A 22,859-nucleotide genomic window follows, 5' to 3' on the forward strand; every position below is an offset into this window, starting at 1 on the left:
GGGCAGGGGATGGGAGTCCAGTGCACGCAGGAAGCACATGCTTCACAGCCTATGAGCTGTACCGCAACTCTGGCTTCTGTGTGAAGGACAGGCAAGCTGAGGCTGCAAGGTAGCAGAGGGACCACGGCTGGGGGAGGCTCCACCAGAAGTCTTACATCCAGGCTGCCTACCCTGGAACCTACACGATAAACTTTGCCTTCTACCATGTCCCCCATGGCCCTTACTGAACAACATTGTTCTGACTTTAAAGGTGTGTTACTCAAAGGAGCTCCATTATTGGAGAGCATACATTGAAGGGTGCATTCAGAGCTGAGGCAACAAATTAATAACTGATATATAGGTTTAAGGGGGAAAATGATGTAAATTTCCAAATGATCAAGAGCTTATTGCATTTTTAAAATAGATGAATGGTAGTAGGTATGGAATCACTCACCCTGGTATTGTATTTACCAGAGTGGTGTGTACTTGTAATTGTACCCAGGCACCCACTTCTCCCTTGCCAGATGCAGTGTTCCACTGTTCACACACAGATGATGGGGATCTATGAAGCTGGGAAAGAAGTATACTCCAGGTGTTTGAAGAGCAGGTGGGAAGTCCAGGTACGAAATTCCATATGTAGCTGGTGGGTGTGAGGAGCGGGGTGTTGGGGGCTGGAAGTGGGAGCAGGGCTTCCTGCAAGCCTTGAATTGCTTTCATATAAATCAGGTATTTCTGTGTGAACAGTGGCTCAACTAGCAGCAGAGTTATGTATGTACAAATTAGAGTTTCATTCATTATTTTGAAATACTTAATAGTGAAAAAAATCACTTGAATTTGAAAATTAACTTACATTGTGTAAGAAAGCTCAACATTACACTTACCATTACATTTAGAGCTGTTAGATTTCATAAGTATAATTTCAGCTGCATACATGTTTGATGTTGTGGACGGTAAGGTTTAAAAATTATCATCCATTTGTGGGGTGTTCCTCTTGGTGGGAACATTAAAATTTTTAATAGGTTATAAGTTAAAACAGTTGAAAAGATTTTATTTGAAAGTTCTATACAAATAATTATTTCCATCAACCTTCTGCATTTCTCTATGTAATGAAAACAATTTTTTTTTTTTGGCTTCAATTCCTTCTGTTATATCAGTTTGCTGCATAATATTTTCTATGTGTCAGCATATGAAAAAGCTTAGGAAGCTTTGATACAGACAATGTAGTGTGACTGTTGGGTATTATTTACACCTACTGTATGTTACTCCATTCGTTTCATTTAATGTTAGTAGCTTCATAACAACCCAGTCTGGTTCATGCTATTGGATAAGCCACAAGCAAGTTAGGTGCTGAATCTATGTGTTCAGTCGTAAGCACACTATCCTTCCGGAGCCCCGCCCTACCAACTCCCTAACCTCTCTATTCCCAGGGTGGTGGAGGAAATAGGAAAGTAATTTTAGATATACAAATTTCGTATAGTTTAGTAAGTTGTGTTTTGAAAATAAATATTTGTCTATAAGCTGTCAGACTAACATCAGCTGAAACTTTCAATGAAGAATCAGTTTTAGGTGAATCCCTCATATCACAGATGAGGAAACTGAGGCTCAAGAGTCTGTGCTCTTCTCATGTAGCATTAGTCAGAGCTTAGTGGAGAAAACAGGTTAACACCCCCCAGTTTAGTGCTTTCCTACATACAACTTCACTTATGTATATATTCATTGACTTTCTTTTTTCATATATTTTAGGTATTGTTTTAGTCTTTTATATACACAGACATGTTGATTCATCCAAAGGAGTTGTATCCACGAAATGAGGGAGCAATAGGTATAACAACAGTTCTTTGTAAATCCCAGATTATTCCATGATGAGGCAGTGCTTGGAAGAAGTGGTGTCTGGAATGATTAGAGAAGGAAGAAGGAATGACAGCTGTTTGTCTTAACAACCAAGAATGGAGATTACAAAGCTAAACTAAAGCAGTATAGAAGTTTAAGATCTATTTAGTACTGGCATACTGAAATTTTTTTTTTTTTTCCTTTTCATCCAGTAGAAGAATTTTTAAATGTAAGTTCCTATAGTCTATAAATAATGTATTCTAAATACATATTACACTTGGATTTGGTGGTAACCAGTCTGTTTTATATTTTGCCACAGTGAGTTAAAAAAAAAAAAATCAAAACTCTCCAAATTGTTCAAATTTAAGCTTTGCTGCACCAGACTACCAATAGGAGCTAACATGATTATACACATTGTTAAGATTACTGTAGTTTATTTAACACTAAAGGTTTTTCATGCTTCATGAACAAGAAAATGTTACAATGATCACTTTTTAATGCTTTATTCATTGATTAAAAGAATATACATTTAACATAAACCATACAACATCAGTCATCAGGTCAAACATTCAGCTGGTTTCCTTACAGTTTCTGTCAGGAGTTATTTTATCTGATCACATTTATAAGATAAAATCTCACCACATCTGGCATTTACACACCCTGTGCCAGTGGATTCACACTACTGATGTACATAAAAAATCCGCATGGTATGTGCTCACTGGAGACAAAACAGTGCACACCTGTCAAAAGGTCATTTTAATATAAGATGGTAAAACCATTTGTAAAATACATATAAACTTTTTCCATAAATAGAATCATATCTGGACATCTGTTGCATAAATTGTGTTTCCAAAGCTTACAATAGAGCAGCCAGGTCTCAGCACTGCTGGGCACCCACGTTGGCTACTTACTTTATTATTGCAGACTGTCCTTTAACATTAAATGCACAACATTCGTACCACTTAAAACTGGGGTCAGGTGGAAGTCTCACAGAGACCACGTCTGTACCGCGGTTGCCCTGAAACAGTTAAGTCGGCTTTTAAAGCCTCTCAGATATAACAAGGTTTTAAAACATACTTCATGGAATGTTCTTCATTTATCATAGCAGCTCATACCTGTGATAGAACAAGCGTTCAGTTTTTCCGTTTTTTTCCTTTACATTCACTATTCACAGTGAAACAGGTGCATGGTTTTTTTTTTTCTTTTTTTTTTTTGTTTTGTGTTTTTTTTTTTCAGAGATCTGAGGTTGCTGACTGAGCCACAGCACAGCTGTGTACCACAGGTCGAAATTCGACCTTAAATATTACAATCTAGCAGTATCTGGCTGGCCAGAGTGGGCCAGCCCCTGCCAGCATGTGGGCACTTCTTCAGTTAAGTCTATTCTTTGGCAGCTGACACGCGCGCTGACAGAGAAAAATCCAGTGACTTGTTGCTAGGGATTTCACGACTAATGTTTGTTTGCAAGCATGTGTGTTTACAACTCTGTGATTTCATGATATTCTTTTAGGAGGTTTTACCCTGGAATATTATTTCTTTCTTCCTCCACTATTTGAAATCTGGGCTAAAAAGCTAACTTGAATGTATAATGTAATTGATGAATTAAATTATGTCAGATATAGTTAGGAAAAATCCAATAATTTGAGTATTCATGTTTACACAAATGCATTTTAAAAAGGATTAAGCAATGTTCTAACCTGCTACTATATAAAATTCAGAGTGGTAATTAATGATAATTGACTATTATATATGTAATGAAAGTTAAAGTCTTGGCTTTTCTGTTAAAGATGACTCATTTGGGATCATAGTATCCTCCCTTCTTCCATTTCAAATAAAAATCAGTGAAATGCTATCAGAATGAATGAATGCAGTGCATTGCATACAAATCCACCAGGCTATGGATATATATCTATATATGTATAAAAATATTTTGGCTCCTGAGCTCTGACACACAAAGAATAAAAACATCAAAAGGCAGAGTAACTCAGTGAAAAATAGTTAGCCAGCAACCTCAGACAACCTTCGGTTGTATATTCTTAAGGTCTGGTAACAAGTCCATTAACCGTGAAAGCCCTATACGTTGTCACTTTGAACTTCTAAACCAATACCCGACTATGTTCTTTGATCAAGAAGTAGAATATACACATATAATTCTATAAAGCTAATACTGATTAAACACAGCACAAAGGGGTTAATTCACACTACTGGAAAAGAAAAAAAAAAACATAATAGGACCCTACTTGCAAATGTAACCACAGGAATTGTACGTTAAAAAAAAGCTAAACGTCTTCGCTGAAGCTCTGCATCTCTCTGTAAAAATGACGATTTGGTTCAGTGAAGACACTGAGTGATTCGATGTCCATGACTGCATGCCAAGGCTGACCGAGGCCCAGGGACACCTGCTCAATAAGATTATGCACTGGATCCACGTCCTGGTCGGCCAGTTCACCTTGGTCAAAATCAATGCTTTCTTCGGTGACTTCAAGTACTTTTAGATCAGAGCCACGAAGACGAGCAATGGCTATGAGGTTGTGTGCCCACACTGTGTAACCTTAAAAATAAGCAGAAGACAAGCGCTGTCATTTCCTTGTATTTTATTTTGTCTATTTTATACATCTGTCTTTTCCACAAATTTGTATCTCACCACTTTGGGGTCCTTTTCCTTTAAAAATATGCTGAGATTTGTGGATTCTTTACCACTGCCAGGGAAGCCCCAGTAATTGTTTAGCTCAGAGAAAAAAAAAGACTAGAAGTCTGATATTGTCTCCAAGAACATCACTGCAGCTGGTGAACAGATATGTGCTGTAACTGTATTCTGATATCAGCACATTTAGTAAAACTGAAGACATTTAAAGTATAATTTTATAGCTTTTGATTAACAATACATGGTAGGCTGGTATTTTTCATTAGTAAAAGTCATCTCCTATGGTGCTTCCCAGGTGGTGCAGTGGTAAAGAATTTGCCGAGTCAATGCAGGAGACGCAGGTTCGATCCTTGGGTTAGGAAGAGCCCCTGGAGTAGGCAATGGCAACACACTTCAGTATTCCTGCCTGGAAAATTCCATGGACAGAGAAGCATGGCAGCATACAGTCCACGGGGTCCCAAAGAGCTGAGATGTGACTGAGCACCCTGTGCCTGTGTGCACGCGTGCACACACACACACACACACACACACGCGTGCGGTACTTCACAGTCCAAAGTTATAAAGTGACACTTTAAAGATAAATTGTTAATTATCACTAGCAAATATAACGTTTTACTTCTTAATAAGAGAAAAAAGCTTTAGCAAATTCTCTGTTGACCCAATGGTTAGGTTTCAGCTCTTTCACTGCTGGGGCCTGGGTTCGACATCTGGTTGGGTAACTAAGATCCCAGAAGCCTCTCAGCAGAGTCAAAAAAATAAAAGGAGCTTTAAAAAGACCAACTTAATTTTAAATATCTTGCTATTTCTTCATCCTATTAAAAAAATCCTAATTTATTAACTTCAATAGTGATCTATTCTTTGCTATTACTTCCAATGACTGGCCAAATTATAAAGCAAAACTTGAAAAGCAAGATACACTCCCACACTCAAATGCAGCTAAAAGATTAATTTCGGAAATAATGAAACATAGTAAATTTAAGTTGTTCATGCAGACTTTCTAGTTTATATTCTCTAAATATCTTACAAGTTTCAGAAAGGAAATAATATGTTCTTCTAACTTATAAAAGGAACTCTGTCCAAATGAAAAATAGTTCACATTCAGATGAAAGGCCGCCAGAAAAGAGCACTTTTCAACCAACAGAACCATCATTTAAAAAATGTACAAATTAACATGTTGATACCAAGAATCTAGAAGATGAGACAGTGAGCATGAAAGAAATCATACTTTCTTCTTCCTTCTGTGTTATGTTTTTAAGAAGAAGAAATACATCTATTGTAGGTGAATATGTATGTTTTCTTGGATAATTTCATATGCCATTTTTGTGAAGTACTATTAATCACATGGTGAAAGAAAAACAGTAATACAGGAGCTGGAACAAAATAGGGTAGAAATGTGTCCTTCCACTTCTAAGTGGTATATGTTATACATGGTATACGTTATACATGTTATACACATGTTTCTGCTGCTGCTGCTAAGTCGCTTCAGTTGTGTTTGAATCTGTGTGACCCCATAGATGGCAGCCCACCAGGCTCCTCCATCCCTGGGATTCTCCAGGCAAGAATACTGGAGTGGATTGCCATTTCCTTCTCCAATGCATGCATGCATGCTAAGTCGCTTCAGTCATGTTAGAAAGTATAAAAAATCTGCATATCAACCTGTTATAAGAGTTTTTGACAGTATAAATGTCAGTGCTATCTTTTTATTGGTATAAAATATTTTAGCTGTAATAACAAATTCAAACTATAACAAACAAAAGTTACCTACCATGAATTGCCAGAAGAGAAAGCTTTGTGCACCTCCATGCTAATAAAACCAACGGATCTTCATTTCGGTTGTCACTAAGATCTGGAAAACCAGACGTGTCAATCACATCATTCATTAATATAAAATGAGTGAGGAACTTGTCGTACTGCCTAGATATAAGATCAACAATAGCTCCTGAAACACAAGTGATGTAGCTGTCAAAATGAATCCTCTCTAGTGGTATACTGGGTTTCAGAATCTTTAACATATCTTCACTCTTGATATCAAAAGCCATAATATAGACCCGAAGGCTGGTGCTCTTTCTTGACAAGGCTTTCCAATGCTCATCATTTGGCATATTGTCCAGAGACTTGTGCATCACGGAAACATTGTGAACCAGGAGAGAAAGTCGCTGCAAAGGCACATGGTTATTATCGGTTAAGACTCTAGCCATCTCAGCTGTAAAGTCACAGAAATCCAGGGCAAGTGAGCGCAGATTCACAAATCGCTCCAGTTCTGCTGCGGTGATAAGGGTGCTGTTACCAGGAATATTGTTGTCCAGTAAACTCAGGTGCTCCATGGTGTTGGCAATAGAGTTTGAGAGAGATGACAGTGATGTTGGGGTTACTATTTCCAGCATAAACCCACAAGACAGCCATTTCAGTTGCCTACTATTACTCAGTATTTCTTCAAACAGTTGCTGAATTCTGTAAGGAAAGCACATGCCACACAATCCTGTTAAGACTTAGCTCTAGATGGCTCAGATGGTAAAGAATCCACAGAATCCACCTGCAATGCAGGAGACATGGGTTCAATCCCTGGGTCGGGAAGATCCCCTGGAGAAGGGAATGGTAACACACTCCAGTATTCTTGCCTGGGAAATCCCATGGACAGAGGAGCCTGGCAGGCTACATTCCATGCAGTTGCAAAGAGTTGGACATGACTGAGCAACTGAGTACACTCATTTGACCGGCAAGTAGTAATATCATTAAAATTCACATAAAAATATAATACATATTACACATATAGAAATATGTTTTTCAAGTAAAGGAGCATTTTATATCAGTAGAGAAGAAAAGACTGATGATTTACAATTCATGTTATAGCATAGTAAAGTAGAGAGGTTAAGTTTTAAATAGCAATAATTACACAGCAAATTCTTTGTCTTAAAGATTGGAATGGTATGTATTGATCACTATTTCATTGTTAAGGCATTTCCAGGGTACATGTTCTTTTCAGAAAAAAATACCATTACTCTTTGAACAGTATCTTAAAATTTCTCAGAAAAATATTTTTATTATTATAGAGTCCCTTTCCATTAGCTATATAACTTACTGTTTAATTTTTTTGCCATCAGGGTCCACCTTGCTGAGGTATGTATTTGACAAACTTCCTTGCTGTTGTAGAACGCTTATGTCTCCAAAAAGGCTAAACTTCTGGAGGTTCCTATAAGAAAAGTAATTTAAAATGATTGTCCAAATAATCAACATAAAAGTATAAATATTAAAAGTAAACATATGCAGAAGGGATATTCTACAGAAGTTTCTACCTTAATAACTTATTTAGAATCCAACCTAAGTACCTTCAGATTGCTTTTAACATACAATGAAAAACAATGCGATATAGGAGAAAACAGCATAAGCTTTAAAGACTACAGCATAACAAGTAGTTCAGAACTCAAAGTTTTAGTGACCATGGAAAAGTATTCTTAAGGTTGCTGGAATTCAACTCTTTATCAGTAATAATAATACCTACCTTAAAGGTTTAGGGATGAATAAATCACAAAATGACATATTAAAGAACATTCAAGCTTCATATATATATATTGAAACACTGAAGCATTCAAGTTTCATATATATATATTTTTCATATACATTTTAACTATAATATAAAATTTTTCCAAACCAGTTAAAATTTCCCAAACCAGTTAACTTAGTGCATTAAATGTTCTAAGGTGGGGCACTGCCCTGGAGATATCTTCTCAGTAAGAAATATTCTTTAACTAAAATATAGAGAACCTTCTCCGGTTTTGTGATCAAACATAGAGCTTACCATTAAGAGGTCAATTAAAAAAAAAAAAAAAACTATGTAAAAAATCTGTAAATAACTTTAGCTACAAAACACACTTTTCTAAATAGTAAAATTCTAAATACAGTAGGAGAAAGGATAAAGATTAAAAATACCTAAATGCTAATAATAATGGTTAAACAACAAAAATTCAACTAATTTAAAGATCAAATTAGCTTTATTAAAAGAGTTGTTAATTGGGCAGCATCCTATGTAGCAAACAGAAAGGAGCCCTGCAGAGATATAGAAAAGGAAAGGCTTTTCAAGTAGAAAGGAAGTAGAAAAAGTAAATTATTAGTAAATAATGCACTGTTCCAGGCAATAGTCACTCTCCTAAAGGGAACTGAGAAGGCAATGGCACCCCACTCCAGTACTCGTGCCTGGAAACTCCCATGGACGGAGGAGCCTGGTGGGCTGCAGTCCATGGGGTCGCTAAGAGTTGGACAAGACTGAGCGACTTCCCTTTCACTTTTCACTTTCATGCATTGGAGAAGGAAATGGCAACCCACTCCAGTGTTCTTGCCTGGAGAATCCCAGGGACAGTGGAGCCTGGTGGGCTGCTGTCTATGGGGTCGCACAGAGTTGGACACGACTGAAGCAACTTAGCAAAGGGAACTGAAGGGACTATATGGCAGATTGCCTCACTAATGCTGACCTGGTAATTCCAGGCTCACTGATTAAAGGTTACCATCCTGAGGCAGATTGAAACCACAGCTGTGCTAGGTATTAAGTCTTGGTTTGGTGACATGGGGTTTAGCATAACTGACCATTTTGGGTCTGCTGTTTCCTTCTTAACATAACCATTAGAGAATTACATCTGTAACTAGAAGTTTGGGATAACTATAATAAGAAATGTATAACCCACAAAAGTGATAAAAAGATTTAAGTAAATGAAAAATAACATTTCTTAATATTATGACACATTTCCCCAAATTAGTAACCTTAGTTTCACTAAAAAGTCTGATTATTCTAAAACTTAGCTTGAAGAAATCTTGAGAAAGAAGAACACAGCTGGAAGAATCAGGTTCCTTAACTTCAGACTATACTACAAAGTTATAATAATCAAAACAGCATGGTACTGGCACAAAAATATAAATATAGATCAATGAAATAGGACAGACAGTCCAGAGATAAACATAGGCACCTATGGTGATCTAATTGATGACAAAGGAGGCAAGAATATACAATGAATAAATGGACAGTCTCTTCAATAAGTGATGCTGGGAAAAAATGAAAATGGACAGCTACATGTAAAAGAATGAAATTAGAACATTCTCTAATACCATATACAAAGATAAACTCAAAACAGATTAAAGACCTAGACATAAGACCAAATAATGTAAAACTCAAGAGGAAAACACAGGCAGAACATTCTTGGGCAAAAATTGCAGCAATATTTTTTGGATTCAGTTCCTAGAGTAATGGAAATAAAAACAAAAATAAATGGGACTTAATTAAAATTAAAAGTTTTTGTACAGCAAAGGAAGTCATAAACAAAATGAAAAGACAATCCACAGAATGGGAGAAAATATTTGCAAATGATGAAATCCACAAGGGTGCAAATAGCTCATACAGCTCAACATTTTCCTAAGAAGAACATATAGATGGCCAAGAGCACATGAAAAGATGCTCAACATTGCTAATTATTAGAAACATGCAAATCAAAACTACAATGATGTATCACCTCACACCAATCAGAATAGCCATCATCAAAAAAAATCTACAAGTAATAATGCTGGAGAGGCTGTGCAGAAAAGGGAACCCTCCTATACCTGTTGATGGGGATGTAAATTGGTGCAACCACTATGGAGAACAGTATGGAGGTTAATTAAAAAACTAGAAAATAGAGCTACCATATGATCCAGCAATCCCACTCCTGGGCATAATCTGGAGAAAACCGTACTTCCAAAATATACATGAACCCCAGTGTTCACTGCAGTGCCATTTATAATAGCCAAAACACGGAAGGAACCTAAATGTCTTATCAACAGATGAATGGATAAAGAAGATAAAGTATACATATACAGTGGAATACTCCTCAGCCATAAAAAAGAATGAAATAATACCATTTGCAGCAGCATGGATGGATGTAGTTTATCATACTAAATGAAGACAGAAAGACAAATATCATATGCTATTACTATATGTGGAATCTAATTTAAAATGATACAAATGAACTTATTTACAAAACAGAAACAGACTAAGATTTCGAAAACAAACTTATGGTTCAGTTCAGTTCAGTTCAGTCGCTCAGTCGTGTCCGACTCTTTGCGACCCCATGAATCGCAGCACGCCAGGCCTCCCTGTCCATCACCAACTCCCGGAGTTCACTCAGACTCACGTCCATCGAGTCAGTGATGCCATCCAGCCATCTCATCCTCTGTCGGCCCCTTCTCCTCCTGCCCCCAATCCCTCCCATCATCAGAGTCTTTTCCAATGAGTCAACTCTTCGCATGAGGTGGCCAAAGTACTGGAGTTTCAGCTTTAGCATCATTCCCTCCAAAGAAATCCAACACCACAGTTCAAAAGCATTAATTCTTTGCTCAGCTTTCTTCACATATATGTCCTTAATTTTCAGAATTTTATATTGAAGTGTGTAGTATAAAATGAATGACATCTATATATTGGATTTTCTTTCAAATACTTTAGTAAAGATAAATGGTTGCTGAATACTGCTGTTTCTCTAGGAAAACTAGTTTAGGATTTCAAGACTATCAAGAACACAAATACTCCTCAGCTCTCTGCAGTACTGGCAACGTGACTGGGGCTCACCCAGCCCCATGATCATGGTGGTAACTCTTCTGCGACTTTGGTATGGAGAAGGTGTGTGGCTTGGGAAGGTGGATCTAAGCTAAAGATCAAAGTTTTTTTTGCCTCAGGTGAGTGCTTTTCTCCTTTGCCTTGAACCAAAGTTGATTTTTTGAGGTTTCTAAGAATGAGATTCTTTTTGGAAGTTATCAGCAACATGTGAATAACAAACCAAGTTAACAGATGGCTCAAGTGTCGCTCCAGTTTCCTTCCTTTTCCTTGCCCATTTCAGAGATGTAACAGAAGAGTACACAAGAGAAGTTCCTGGACAGAAAAACTGACTTACCTGACTTAGTATTAACAGTGATAAGACCAGTGATTTGGAGCAAACGAAAGGAAGAAGCCTTATGCAGAGTACTATGCGATTGGTGCAAAAATAATAGCAGTTTTGCATTGCTGAATTTTGCTATTTGATATTCCAATGCATTCTTAAATAAATGTGGTTATGTTATACATTAGTTTAATGTGCACTTCTCGCTTTATGTTTTTTGCTTATGACTAATTATTTGCTGTGTATTTTATATTTATTTTAGACTAGGGAAATGATGTTAGACAAAAAGCAAATTCAAGTAATTTTCTTATTTGAGTTTAAAATGGGTCATAAAGCAGTGGAGACAACTCACGATATCAACAATGAATGCACTTGGCCCAGGAACTGATAATCAACATACAGTGCAGTGGTGGTTCAAGAAGTTTTGCAAAGGAGACCAGAGCCCTGAAGATGAGGAGCACAGTGGCTGGCCATTGGAATGACGATGACCAACTGAGAGCAACCATCAAAGCTGATCCTCTTACAACTATATGAGAAGCTGCTGAAGAACTCAATGTCAACCATTCTACAGTTGTTTGGCATTTGAAGCAAACTGGAAAGGTGAAAAAGCTACATAAGCTGACTGAAAAAAAAAATCATTGTTTTTGAAATGTCATCGTCTCTTTTTTTTTTCACACAAGAAGGAACCACTTCTTGATCGGATTGTGACATGTGACGAAAAGCGGATTTTCTAGGACAACTGGCCAATGACCAACTCAGTGGCTGGACGGAGGAGTTAACAAAGCACTTCCCAAAGCCGAATTTGTACCAAAAAAAGGTCATGGTCACTGTTTGGTGGTCAGCTGCTAGTTTGATCCCAATTGTTTTCCACGACAATGCCTGACCACATGTTGTACAACCAATGCTTTAAAAGTTTAATGAACTGGGTTATGAAGTTTTGCCTCATCTGCCAATTCACCTGACGTCTAGCCAAGTGACTACCACTTCTTCAAGTAGCTCAACAACTTTTTGTAGGGAAAATGCTTCCATAACCAGCAGAAGGCAGAAAATGCGTTCCAAGAATTCACTGAATCCCAGAAGCATGGATTTTTATGCTATAGGAATAAACAAATTGATTTCTCATTGTCAAAGATGTGTTGATTATAATGGTTCCTATGTGTTTGAGTCTAGTTATAATAACTTAAAATTCATGGCCCAAAACCGCAATTATGTTTGCACCAATATAATACTTGCTGCTTCTTTTCTCTTAGTCTTACCATCTTGAACCTACAGCTTTTATGTGGGTCAGACTTAAGCAAATTTCAAGGAGTGATGGGTTTACATGAAAAGGAAAGCGAAGGAGGAGAAAAAAATCCAAGTGACTGCAGTGAGGAAGGCCAGGAAGTTTTTGGGGAAATTCGACAAATTGATTCTAATTTATGTAAGGCCTATATGAGCAGAGCACTGGTTAAAGACAAGCCATGCTTTCAATTTCTTAAATAAATGTGGTTATGTTATACATTAGTTCCACTTGACGAAATTAAACCCACAAAAAAACAACAACTATCAAAATACTCATGACACTTTTCACAGAACTAGAACAAATTATCCTAAAATTTTTATGGACATTAAGACAAAGGAGAGAAAAATATATTGATACAATGGAGAAAAGACAGTCTCTTCAATAAGTGGTCCTGAGCAAAATGGACAGCTACATGTAAACTGAAGTCAGAACACTCCCTCACACCATACATAAAAATAAATCCCAAATGATTTAAAGACTGAAGTATAAGACATGACCGGAGAAGGCGATGGCACCCAACTCCAGTACTTTTGCCTGGAAAATCCCATGGATGGAGGAGCCTGGTGGGCTGCAGTCCATGGGGTCGCTAAGAGTTGGACAAGACTGAGCGACTTCACTTTCCCTTTTCACTTTCATGCACTGGAGAAGGAAATGGCAATCCACTCCAGTGTTCTTGCCTGGAGAATCCCAGGGACAGGGGAGCCTGGTGGGCTGCCGTCCATGGGATCGCACAGAGTCGGACACGACTGAAGCGACTTAGCAGCAGCAGCAGCATAAGACATGACACCATAAAACTTTTAGAAGGGAACATAAGCAAAATATTCTCAGACGTAAACTGTAGCAATACTTTCTTAGCTATGTCTCCTAAGGCAAAAGAAATATGGCCATCATCAAAAAAATCTACAAACAATAAACGCTGGAGAGGATTTGGAGAAGAGGGAATGTTCTAGCACTGTTGGTGGGAATGTAAATTGATACAGATACTATGGAGAACAACATGGAGACTCCTTTAAAAACTAGGAATAAAACTACCATATGACCCTGCAATCCCACTACCGGGTGTATACCCTAAGAAAGCCATAACTGAAAAAAACACATGTATCCCAATGTCCGTAGAAGCACTATTTTCAATAGCTAGGATATGGAAGCAACCTAGATGTCCGATGACAGATGAATGGATAAAGAAGATGCAGTACTATACACAATGGAGTATTACTCAGACATAAAAAAGAAATCTGAATCAGTTCTAGTGAACTGGTTATAACCTAGAGCCTGTTATACAGACTGAGGGCTTCCCTGGTGGCTCAGCGGTAAGAGAGTCTGCCTGCAATGCAGGAGACGTGGGTCCATGGGTTCAATCACTGGCTTGGGAAGATGCCCTGGAGAAGGAAATGGCAACCCGCTCCAGCACTCTTCCCTGGGAAATCCCACGGACAGAGGAGCCTGGCAGGCTACAGTCTATAGGATGGCAAGAGTTGGACACAACTTAGCAAGTAAACCACCACCATCATACAGAGTAAGTCAGAAAGAGAAAAACAAGTATCATATTTAATGCATGTATACGGAATCTAGAAAAATGAAACTGATGAACCTATTTTCAGGGAAGGAATGGAGACTCAGAAAATGGAATTGTGGACACAGTAGGGGAAGGACAGAGAGACGAATTAAGAAAGCAGCATCGACATATATAAGCTACCATGTATAAAACAGAGAGCTGGTGAGAAGTTGCTATGTAACACAGGGAGCCCAGTCTGGCCTCTGTGATGACCAAGACGGGTGGGACAGGGGAAGGGGAGGGAGGTGATATATGTATAATAACGGCTCATGTGCACTGTTGTATGGCAGAAACCAACAGAACTTTGTAAAGCAATTTTCCCCCTATTAAAAAGAAATAAAAATTAAAAAGATAATCTATGGAATGGGAGAAAATATTCATAAATGATGTGACTGACAAAGGGGTTACTCTCCAAATATACAAATAGTTCATATAACTCAACATTGGAAAAATCAATCAAAAAAATGGTCACTTATCTGTGAAATCTAAAAAATAATACAAATATATCTATATAGAAAACAGAAACAAACTCACAGACATAGAAAACAAATTTATGGCTACAAAAGCAGAAAAGGAGGATGGAGAGGGATAAATTAGGGGCATGAAATTAATAAACTATTATACATAAAATAGATAGGCAACAAAGATTTACTGTATAACACAGGCAACTATATTCAATATCTTGTAAAAACCTACAGTGGAAAATAATCTGAAAAAAAATATGTAAGTGAATCACTTTGCTGCATACCTGAAAACTAATACTAATATTCTAAATCAACTATACTTCAATAAAAATGTTTTAAAAAGAAATTAAACAACCACATACAACTTTTCACTGAAAAGAGCGATCTTATTTTGTTCTTAGGGTAAAAATTTCCCTATGAATCAAACAATCAACGCAATTTTTGATAGCCTTATTATAAAAACCTATACATACAGATTCAGTGTGTTAGTTTGGGCAATTCTTTGAAAACAATATTAACCACCCGTGAGCTTAAGAAATACTCTCCAAGGTCTAACTGAAGAGTGCTGAAAACTTCATTTTTCTCCGAGATTTCTTTGGATTATTTAGTATAACCTTTAAATTAGAGTTAATACAGCTAAGTCTAATTAACTATGAAAAAGGAGACTACATACAAACTTGATTCTTTAAAAAGATGCAATTGTTAACAAGGTTAAGTCTTTCTCAATCATGCACTGCTGCTGCTGCTGCTAAGTCGCTTCAGTCGTGTCGGACTCTGTGCGACCCCATAGACGGCAGCCAACCAGGCTCCCCGTCCCTGGGATTCTCCAGGCAAGAACACTGGAGTGGGTTGCCATTTCCTTCTCAATGATGCACAGGAGGTCACAAAATGCAATTTTTTCCTTTTCTAACCTAATAAGCTAATCTGTATCATTGCATGAAATTTTTTCAGATCAATTCTAATCTTCTTAGTCCATGTTTGATATCAAATGTCTGCATTTACATAATACTTTTTAATAACATATTTCCTCGTCTCAGAAATGTTAATAAATGACCACAGCCAAATCAAACAAAGAAGACAAATACTTTAGAGAAATGCTGACTAACAGAACTTTCTGCCATGATGGAAATGCTCTATTCTATGGTGTCCAAAATGGTAGTCACTAGCCACATATGGAGCACTTGAAATGTGTCTAGTACAGCAAACTAAATCTTTAATTTTAGCCAAGTAATTTAAAATTTGATTAGCTATATGTGGCTATTGGTACAGCTTCAGAGATTCCACAACTAAGTCATAGTGAAGTGAAGTTGCTCAGTTGTGTCCGACTCTTTGAGACCCCATGGACTGTAGCCTACCAGGCTCCTCCCTCCATGGGATTCTCCAGGCAAGAGTACTGGAGTGGGTTGCCATTTCCTTCTCCAGGGGATCTTCCCGACCCAGGGATCGAACCCAGGTCTCCCACATTCCAGGCATAACTAAGTCATAGGCCTATAGTAGTATTCTTTATCAACTTTCTTAGGATCCATTAACTAAAAGCAATTTTCCAGAATTTGTTTTATGAATTCACTTACTGAATTGTTGTTGTTGCTTAGTCGCTAAGTTGTGTCCGACTCTTTGTGACTCCATGGACTGTAGCCTGCCAGGCTCTCTATGTCCATGGGATTTTCCAAGCAAGAGTATTAGAGTGGGTTCCCGACCCAGGGACCAAACATGCATCTCCTGCATTGGCAGGAGGATTCTTTACCACTGAGCCACCAGGGAAGCCCCCACTTATTGAATTACCATCATCCTCAAATCCCAGGGGTTACGAAATAAAAAAAGGTTTAAATAAGACTGACATTTAAAACTGTTATTTAACATATTATTAAAAGACAATTTTAACAGTACTAAGGAGGAAAGAAAGAAAACTCAGTGAGTTTTAAAGACAAATGGTAAAAAAATATTTGATTCTTCCTTTCCTTTACATCCTAGTAGCATGTCTTCTTGGCTCTACTTCCAAACATATATATTCCATATCCATCCACTTTTAAAAAATCTTTTCTTCCATCATACTCTAGGCTATCATCACCTCTTATGAGGATTATTCATTCATTACACAGTAACCAGAATGATTGCCTTAAAATGCAAATTAGATCACCATATGCTTGTCCTTAACATTTTTTCAATAACTTCTATTCTTAGAATATAGTCCAAACTTTATTCCACAAGTGCTCATAAAAAATCAACATTCCTTCCTCCTCCTACACTTAAGAGCTCCCTGTGACACTGCTCTCACCCTTCACATGGTCCTGCCTTACTTTCTCTCCTGCTGTTGCAAGAAGCCAAAAATTTGGCTGGCCAAAAGCCTTGGTGCTTACTCTTTTTTCTGCTTGGAATGCTGTTTGCTCAAATCTTCAGATGGGTGACTTGTCATTCATGTAGCAGCTTAAATGTCCTTTATAGAAAAAGTTTTTCCCTCACCAATCTATCTCAAGTTGCCACCTAGTCACTATTACGTAGTCCTCTTTTACTTTCACAATCGAAATAATCTTTCTTTTATTTGTTTACTTGCTTCTGCCTATCTTTTCCCTCTGGAATGTCGAATCCATGGGAACAGGGAGTTTGTCTTCACTGCTTGGCACATAGTATACTCTCAATATTTGGAGGGGAAAAAAAAACATATTTTAACAATTATCTTCTTAAATTGGCTATAAATTTAACAACTTGGGTGAACTCTTCCGAGGCTGCCTCAGAACTAAACCATTAAAATGGAGATCACTTAATCCCTTCACTCAAAAGCTGCTCAGTCACTTCTTGTAACACAGGAAAAGTATTTTACTTGGATGACCTTTTTGTTGAGTTTTATCTCCTATCCTCTATCTTCAGTTCTCAGTCACTGGAAGAATGTACCTATGGACTAGCTGCTGCTGCTAAGTCACTTCAGTTGTGTCCGACTCTGTGCGACCCCATAGACGGCAGCCCACCAGGCTCCCCCGCCCCTGGGATTCTCCAGGCAAGAACACTGGAGTGGGTTGCCATTTCCTTCTCCAATGCGTGAAAGTGAAAAGTGAAAGTGAAGTCACTCAGTGTCCGACCCTCAGCGACCCCATGGACTGCAGCCTTCCAGGCTCCTCCATCCATGGATTTCCAGGCAAGAGTACTGGAGTGGGGTGCCATTGCCTTCTCCGCCTATGGACTAGAGAGAGCTCTAATTCCTGTCAGCAGCCCTCCAAGGAGATTAGTTTCTTCATCAGGTTAGTCTCCTTTCTGCTCCATGACCTTGAAGCTATCCCCATGGAGTCACTTTAATCTGTCTGTTTTAAGGTGAGGAGTCTGTTGGGTAAAGTATCTCTTCTCTAAAAGCAACCATCTCTTGGGCAGCAAGGACTGGTCAGAGTCCCACTATATTTTAATACACATATTCTCCAAATGGGCTTTTTAAAACAAATAAGAAAAGTTAGCTCTCAAAAGTGAAGTATTATTATTCCATGTATTTACTGCCCCCTGATGGGAAAAATATTTCAAGAAAAATAAGGCTCAGGGTTGTTGGAGATAACCTTCAAGAATTTCCTACCTTCTTGGATAGTAATAGGAAATGTTCAAAGATTTTTTAATCTATTTTAAGATGTATTTTTAGATTGCCTTATCAGTTGCTGGGTCCTGGCATACTGATGTTGAAAAAAATATTAAGATTCTCTGTGACTGCATGTGCCAAGTCAGCAGACCACATCTAAGAATTATTGATAGGTGTTCTACTACTACTGCTGCTGCTGCTCAGTCGCTTCAGTCGTGTCAACTCTGTGCGACCCCAGAGACGGCAGCCCACCAGGCTCCCCCGCCCCTGGGGTTCTCCAGGCAAGAACACTGGAGAGGGTTGCCATTTCCTTCTCCAATGCATGAAAGTGAAAAGTGAAAGTGAAGTCATTCAGTCCTGTCCGACTCTTAGCGACCCCATGGATTGCAGCCTACCAGGCTCCTCTGTCCATGGGATTTTCCAGGCAAGAGTACTGGAGTGGGGTGCCATTGGGGTATATAAGCAGGCACAGTAAAAAAAACTGGTCAATCTAGATAGTTAGATTTTTTTTTAATTGGAGGATAATTGCTTTACAATGTTGTGTTAGTTTCTGCCATAAATTAATGTGAATTAGCCATAAATATACATATGCCCCCTCCCTCCTGAACCTCCCCTCCACCCCATGTAGTTAGAATTTTAACAAGAAAATCACGCTTGTACAAAGTCTCTCTGGCTTGCATCTTTTAGAAAAGTACTGCCCTCAATTAATATTTCATCCAAAAAAGCCTCATGCAAAATATTTATATAGTCCAGGAAAGTATAAATCAGATGTTGACAATGTACCTATGCTTACTGATTAAGTATTTTTAGTGACTGAGTCTATTAGCTATTATCATAAATCTTATTGTCCCTTCAGTCTCATTTTTCCTAAGGAGTATGAAATACAGCATTTTTAATAGGTAGCACTCAACTTGACAACCACGTTAAAGTCTAAAAATGCATATTTATATTTCTTGTTTTGAACTTCTAAGTACAATTTCCTATAGAAGAAATTCAGCCGATTTAACCTACAATACAGTTGAATGTGTACTTATTTTTTTCTTTTTTAGTATTTTGAATAATAATTTTTTATTTACGTTCTTACTGTTGATCAAGAAGGCAGGTATCCTAGCCCCCTCTGGAAAAGTGAACTCTGAAGATAGAAGACTGTCTTTTACCCTCTGAGAGGCATCTCTGTACCTCTTTGATACTCATCAGTTGTCCCTAACACCTAAGAAATTGGTAAGGTGGCTACAATCACTCTGAGAGTACATGTGCATACCCAGGAAGTAAGCAAAATGCCAATTATTCTCTCAGAACAGTACCCTTGAAAAGTTCCCACAATTCAAGGTTATGGTTTTAGTTCTTTAACTCAGATAAGAAAATAACTGAAACACAGCAAAATAAAAGTTTGAATTGTATGAAATTCAACATAAAGGCAGGAAGCATAAAACTTGTGACTTGGTAGGTTCATATCCTCCTCTTCTACCTATAAACTGGTAGAAATAATAAGGCAAAAGCACTGTAAAATTTACCTTGGAAATGTAAAGAACAACGTCAAATACTGATTTTTCTCATTAGTTACTGAATTTTTTGGTTTTATAAAATCAAAGAACACTAAACACTAAAGCATTTGAGTCATTCTTCATTGAGCCTGAGTCTGATGTTTAAGTGTTTATGAAGGAAATAAGAATAGGCTTTATCAGAGTTATCAAATAAACATCTTGGTTTAAAACATTTTCAAATTTCTCTAAAGAAAACTAGTTTCACTTTAATTTTTAACATCCATATTAGTACTTCCAATATTAGTAGAGTATCTCAAAATCTTTTCAAAAATAAAGCTGAGACCTTCCTTCCAAATATATAAAGATTTTTTTAGACGGCAGTCTTATAGACAAGTAGATTGAGATGCTAAAGAAGAGGTAGGTTCACTTTTATTTGTCAACTTTACCTCAACACACACAGCTAAAAAAATAAAAATTGATAGGGGTGAGGAAGGGAGCCGGAGAAAAATTAAACAACAAAGGGAAGAAGTGATATATCACTATTTTGCCTATATAACCTTTACCTGTCCAACCAACCAATCGGTTAAAAGGAACTAGATAGAAACTTTGTAAAGTGGGTTCTTACTTGGACAAAAGACATGCATTTTTAAATGACTGTTCAGAACTGCTATCTAATCTCAAGAAAAATATAACTGATACTGGCAAATTACTTGACCCTGTTACGTTTCAGTTTCCTTTCTATAAAGAATCCACCCCATTTCTACCCTCCACTGAATCATCAGTAATAAGTGCTCACTACTGACTCTAACCTCTGGGTCACCTGGGCCTCCAGCCACACATCCAACTCTGACAGAAAGTCTCCAACATGATTAAGACCAACTTATAGCTTAAACAGCCTCTTTTGCCACATAAAATCAAAGTGAGGAAATAAAACGGCTTGGTGTGAAAAGCTAGGAAAATACACAGTACACCGGGATGATGCAGCCATGCTCCAGATACAACTTGCAGCTAATGCTTATTTTCCACCCTTGTGATTCAAACAGAGAATTAAGAATACAGATGTATCTATCTCACTTAGCATAACCAGGACCTTCACTCCATCCTGTTCAACATAATGTATTTACTGCAAAAGGAGGTACACTGCTGTCAGAGAAAAACAATGCTGTATGATAATGCTGTATGATAATCTGCTGGATGATAAAATGCTGTATGATAATTTGCAAATTATTTGACCCTGTTAGGTTTCAGTTTCCTTTCTATAAAGCAGGGATAATAGCAGCTGTCCTAACTCACAGGTTCGGCTGAAAGGATCAAATAAGATCCTGAATGTGAAACAACTTGCAAACTGCTAAACTATTACTGCTGTCTAAGTTGCTCCTTTTTTGAACTTATGAACTTTCCTCTACCTCACGGTTTAATTTTAAGCTTAGAATATCCAGATAGAGAAAATCTACGTTAAGAGGATTCTGGAGAGGGCGGTAGATAAATAATGGAAAACACTGATTAGGACGACGGGCCAGAACACAGGAAGTTAGAGCCCCAGAATTACAGTAAAGTCTTGATGCACAATCAGGACAGTTTGGGCTTACCCTTTGCAGACACTGGCCAGTTCCCTCAACACACGCAAACACCAAGCTGTACTGTGCTACTTTTAGGTGAATCACTGGGGACAAGTTGAGTCAGGAGGTGCAAAAGGGAGGGACCTTCTAATCCTGATGATCAGGCAGTTTCCCGATCCCTTAAAAAAAAAATTTCTCCTACTCTGTGCCTGGCCTAGTTAAAACCATTCCCGGTAAGAAAATGGCTGTCAAAGATTTCTTTTTTTGCCGGGAGAGTCTCCAACCTATGCGAAACCTGTGGCATACCTACTCCCTCCGCCACCACGAACTATTTTGATCGGATAGGTTCAGAACGAAACAACAACAAAAAAACGGATTAGTTTTGTTTCTCCCCAGACTCATTCACAGGTCTCACCCGCCAAGCTTCAGCTCTGTCATCTGTAAAATGAAGAATGACCGCGCCTGTCAACTCCATCCCACTGCTGCCGAAAGGATGAATGAGACAGTGCCTGGAAGGCGCCAGGAGTGCTGTCTGATAAACACCAAGTCCATCACTGTTTATAAAGTATTAGGCTAAGTCCTGTTATGTCCTCCTGCCTCAAGGAAATCGCCGGATTAGAACTGACACCCCCAGTCACCGAAAAAAGCAACGCTGAAGCGGGCGGGGCGTTTCCACACTGAATCTATTTCGAGGTGAGAGGAAGCAGACGACCCTGCGCCCCGGGAAGTGGAGGCGGTGGGGAGGAGGAGGAATGGAGGGGCTGCGAAGAGCCTACCTGTTGTTCCGGATGCTAACTAGCACGCACAGGACCAGCTCTAAGTAGGTGCGCAGCACTTCCAGCCAACGGGTTGAGAGCTGCAGGGCTTCGACTTCTTCCCCGCCAGTCCCGGCGTCCGCGCTGCCTCCTCCATCGCCCGGGCCGCCGCCGCCGCCGCTGCTGCTCAGGTAGTTCTCCGCGGCGAATTCAACACGCAGCTCTCGCACGAACCAGCCGCACTTGCGCATGAGGAATTCGAGCCGTGGCTGCTCCGCGGGCGAGACTCGGAGGCAGATGCGGAGCTGGGGCCAAAGAGCCGGGTAGAAGAGGCACTCGCGCCAGTGCGAGCAGGAGGCCGAGGCCCGGAGCCGGTCGGACGCGGACAGGAAAGAGAAGATGTGCACGATCAGCTCGCTAGGCAGCGACGCGGCGCCTGCCGCCTGCCCGCACAGAGCCATCCGGCCCCGCCGCCGGCTGCCGGTCCCCGGCCGCCCCCGCAGTCCCCGGAGCAGCCCCCGCAGCCGTCGCAGCTGCTGCAGCCGCAGCCGCCGCCACCGCGCCACCCGGGCGGCCCCGGCTCGGGTTCGGGCTCCCGGTGGTCGGGGCTGCGGCACTGACAAGAACAACAACATCAATGACAAGGAAGAAGGGGGCGGAACCGTCGTGGGTCTCGGCGGAACCAAGTGCGGCACAACTTGCGGAGAGGGGGAAAGGCCTCTGCGGGGGTGGCCTCCAGATAGCCAGCCTCTGGCCTCTCAAACTTTACTCACGCTCGTCCGAGGCCTGCGCTCCCGGGAACTTAAAAACCCTCCCTTGTACTGGTTAGGAGCCCGGAAGCGGCAGGATTTATTTTAAGGAACCGGG

General features: G+C 39.2%; 1 protein-coding gene across 1 annotated transcript; it reads right to left on the reverse strand.

The window, feature by feature from the left end:
- Positions 1-2,296: 2,296 nt before the first annotated feature.
- On the reverse strand, positions 2,297-22,794 carry FBXO33 (F-box protein 33). Its single transcript, XM_055556750.1, has 4 exons — positions 22,014-22,794; positions 7,530-7,640; positions 6,216-6,901; positions 2,297-4,357 (listed from the first exon to the last, which is right to left on the reverse strand). The coding sequence occupies exons 1-4, from the start codon at positions 22,625-22,627 to the stop codon at positions 4,086-4,088; spliced, it is 1,683 nt and encodes a 560-aa protein (XP_055412725.1). The 5' UTR covers positions 22,628-22,794; the 3' UTR covers positions 2,297-4,085.
- Positions 22,795-22,859: the final 65 nt, after the last annotated feature.

This window comes from Bubalus kerabau, chromosome 19 (assembly GCF_029407905.1).
Source record: "Bubalus kerabau isolate K-KA32 ecotype Philippines breed swamp buffalo chromosome 19, PCC_UOA_SB_1v2, whole genome shotgun sequence".
NCBI lineage: Eukaryota > Metazoa > Chordata > Mammalia > Artiodactyla > Bovidae > Bubalus > Bubalus kerabau.

What these genes read in the sequence shown, in the direction of transcription:
- FBXO33 (XM_055556750.1), bottom strand. Translation starts at nt 22,627, where the DNA reads ATGTTGTTGTTCTTGTCAGTGCCGCAGCCCCGACCACCGGGAGCCCGA. An exon ending in GTTAGCATCCGGAACAACAG is followed by an intron (nt 7,641 to 22,013) that starts GTAGGCTCTTCG and finishes CTTTTCTTATAG; the next exon opens with GAACCTCCAGAAGTTTAGCC. An exon ending in TTCTCTTCTGGCAATTCATG is followed by an intron (nt 4,358 to 6,215) that starts GTAGGTAACTTT and finishes CTTATTTTTAAG; the next exon opens with GTTACACAGTGTGGGCACAC.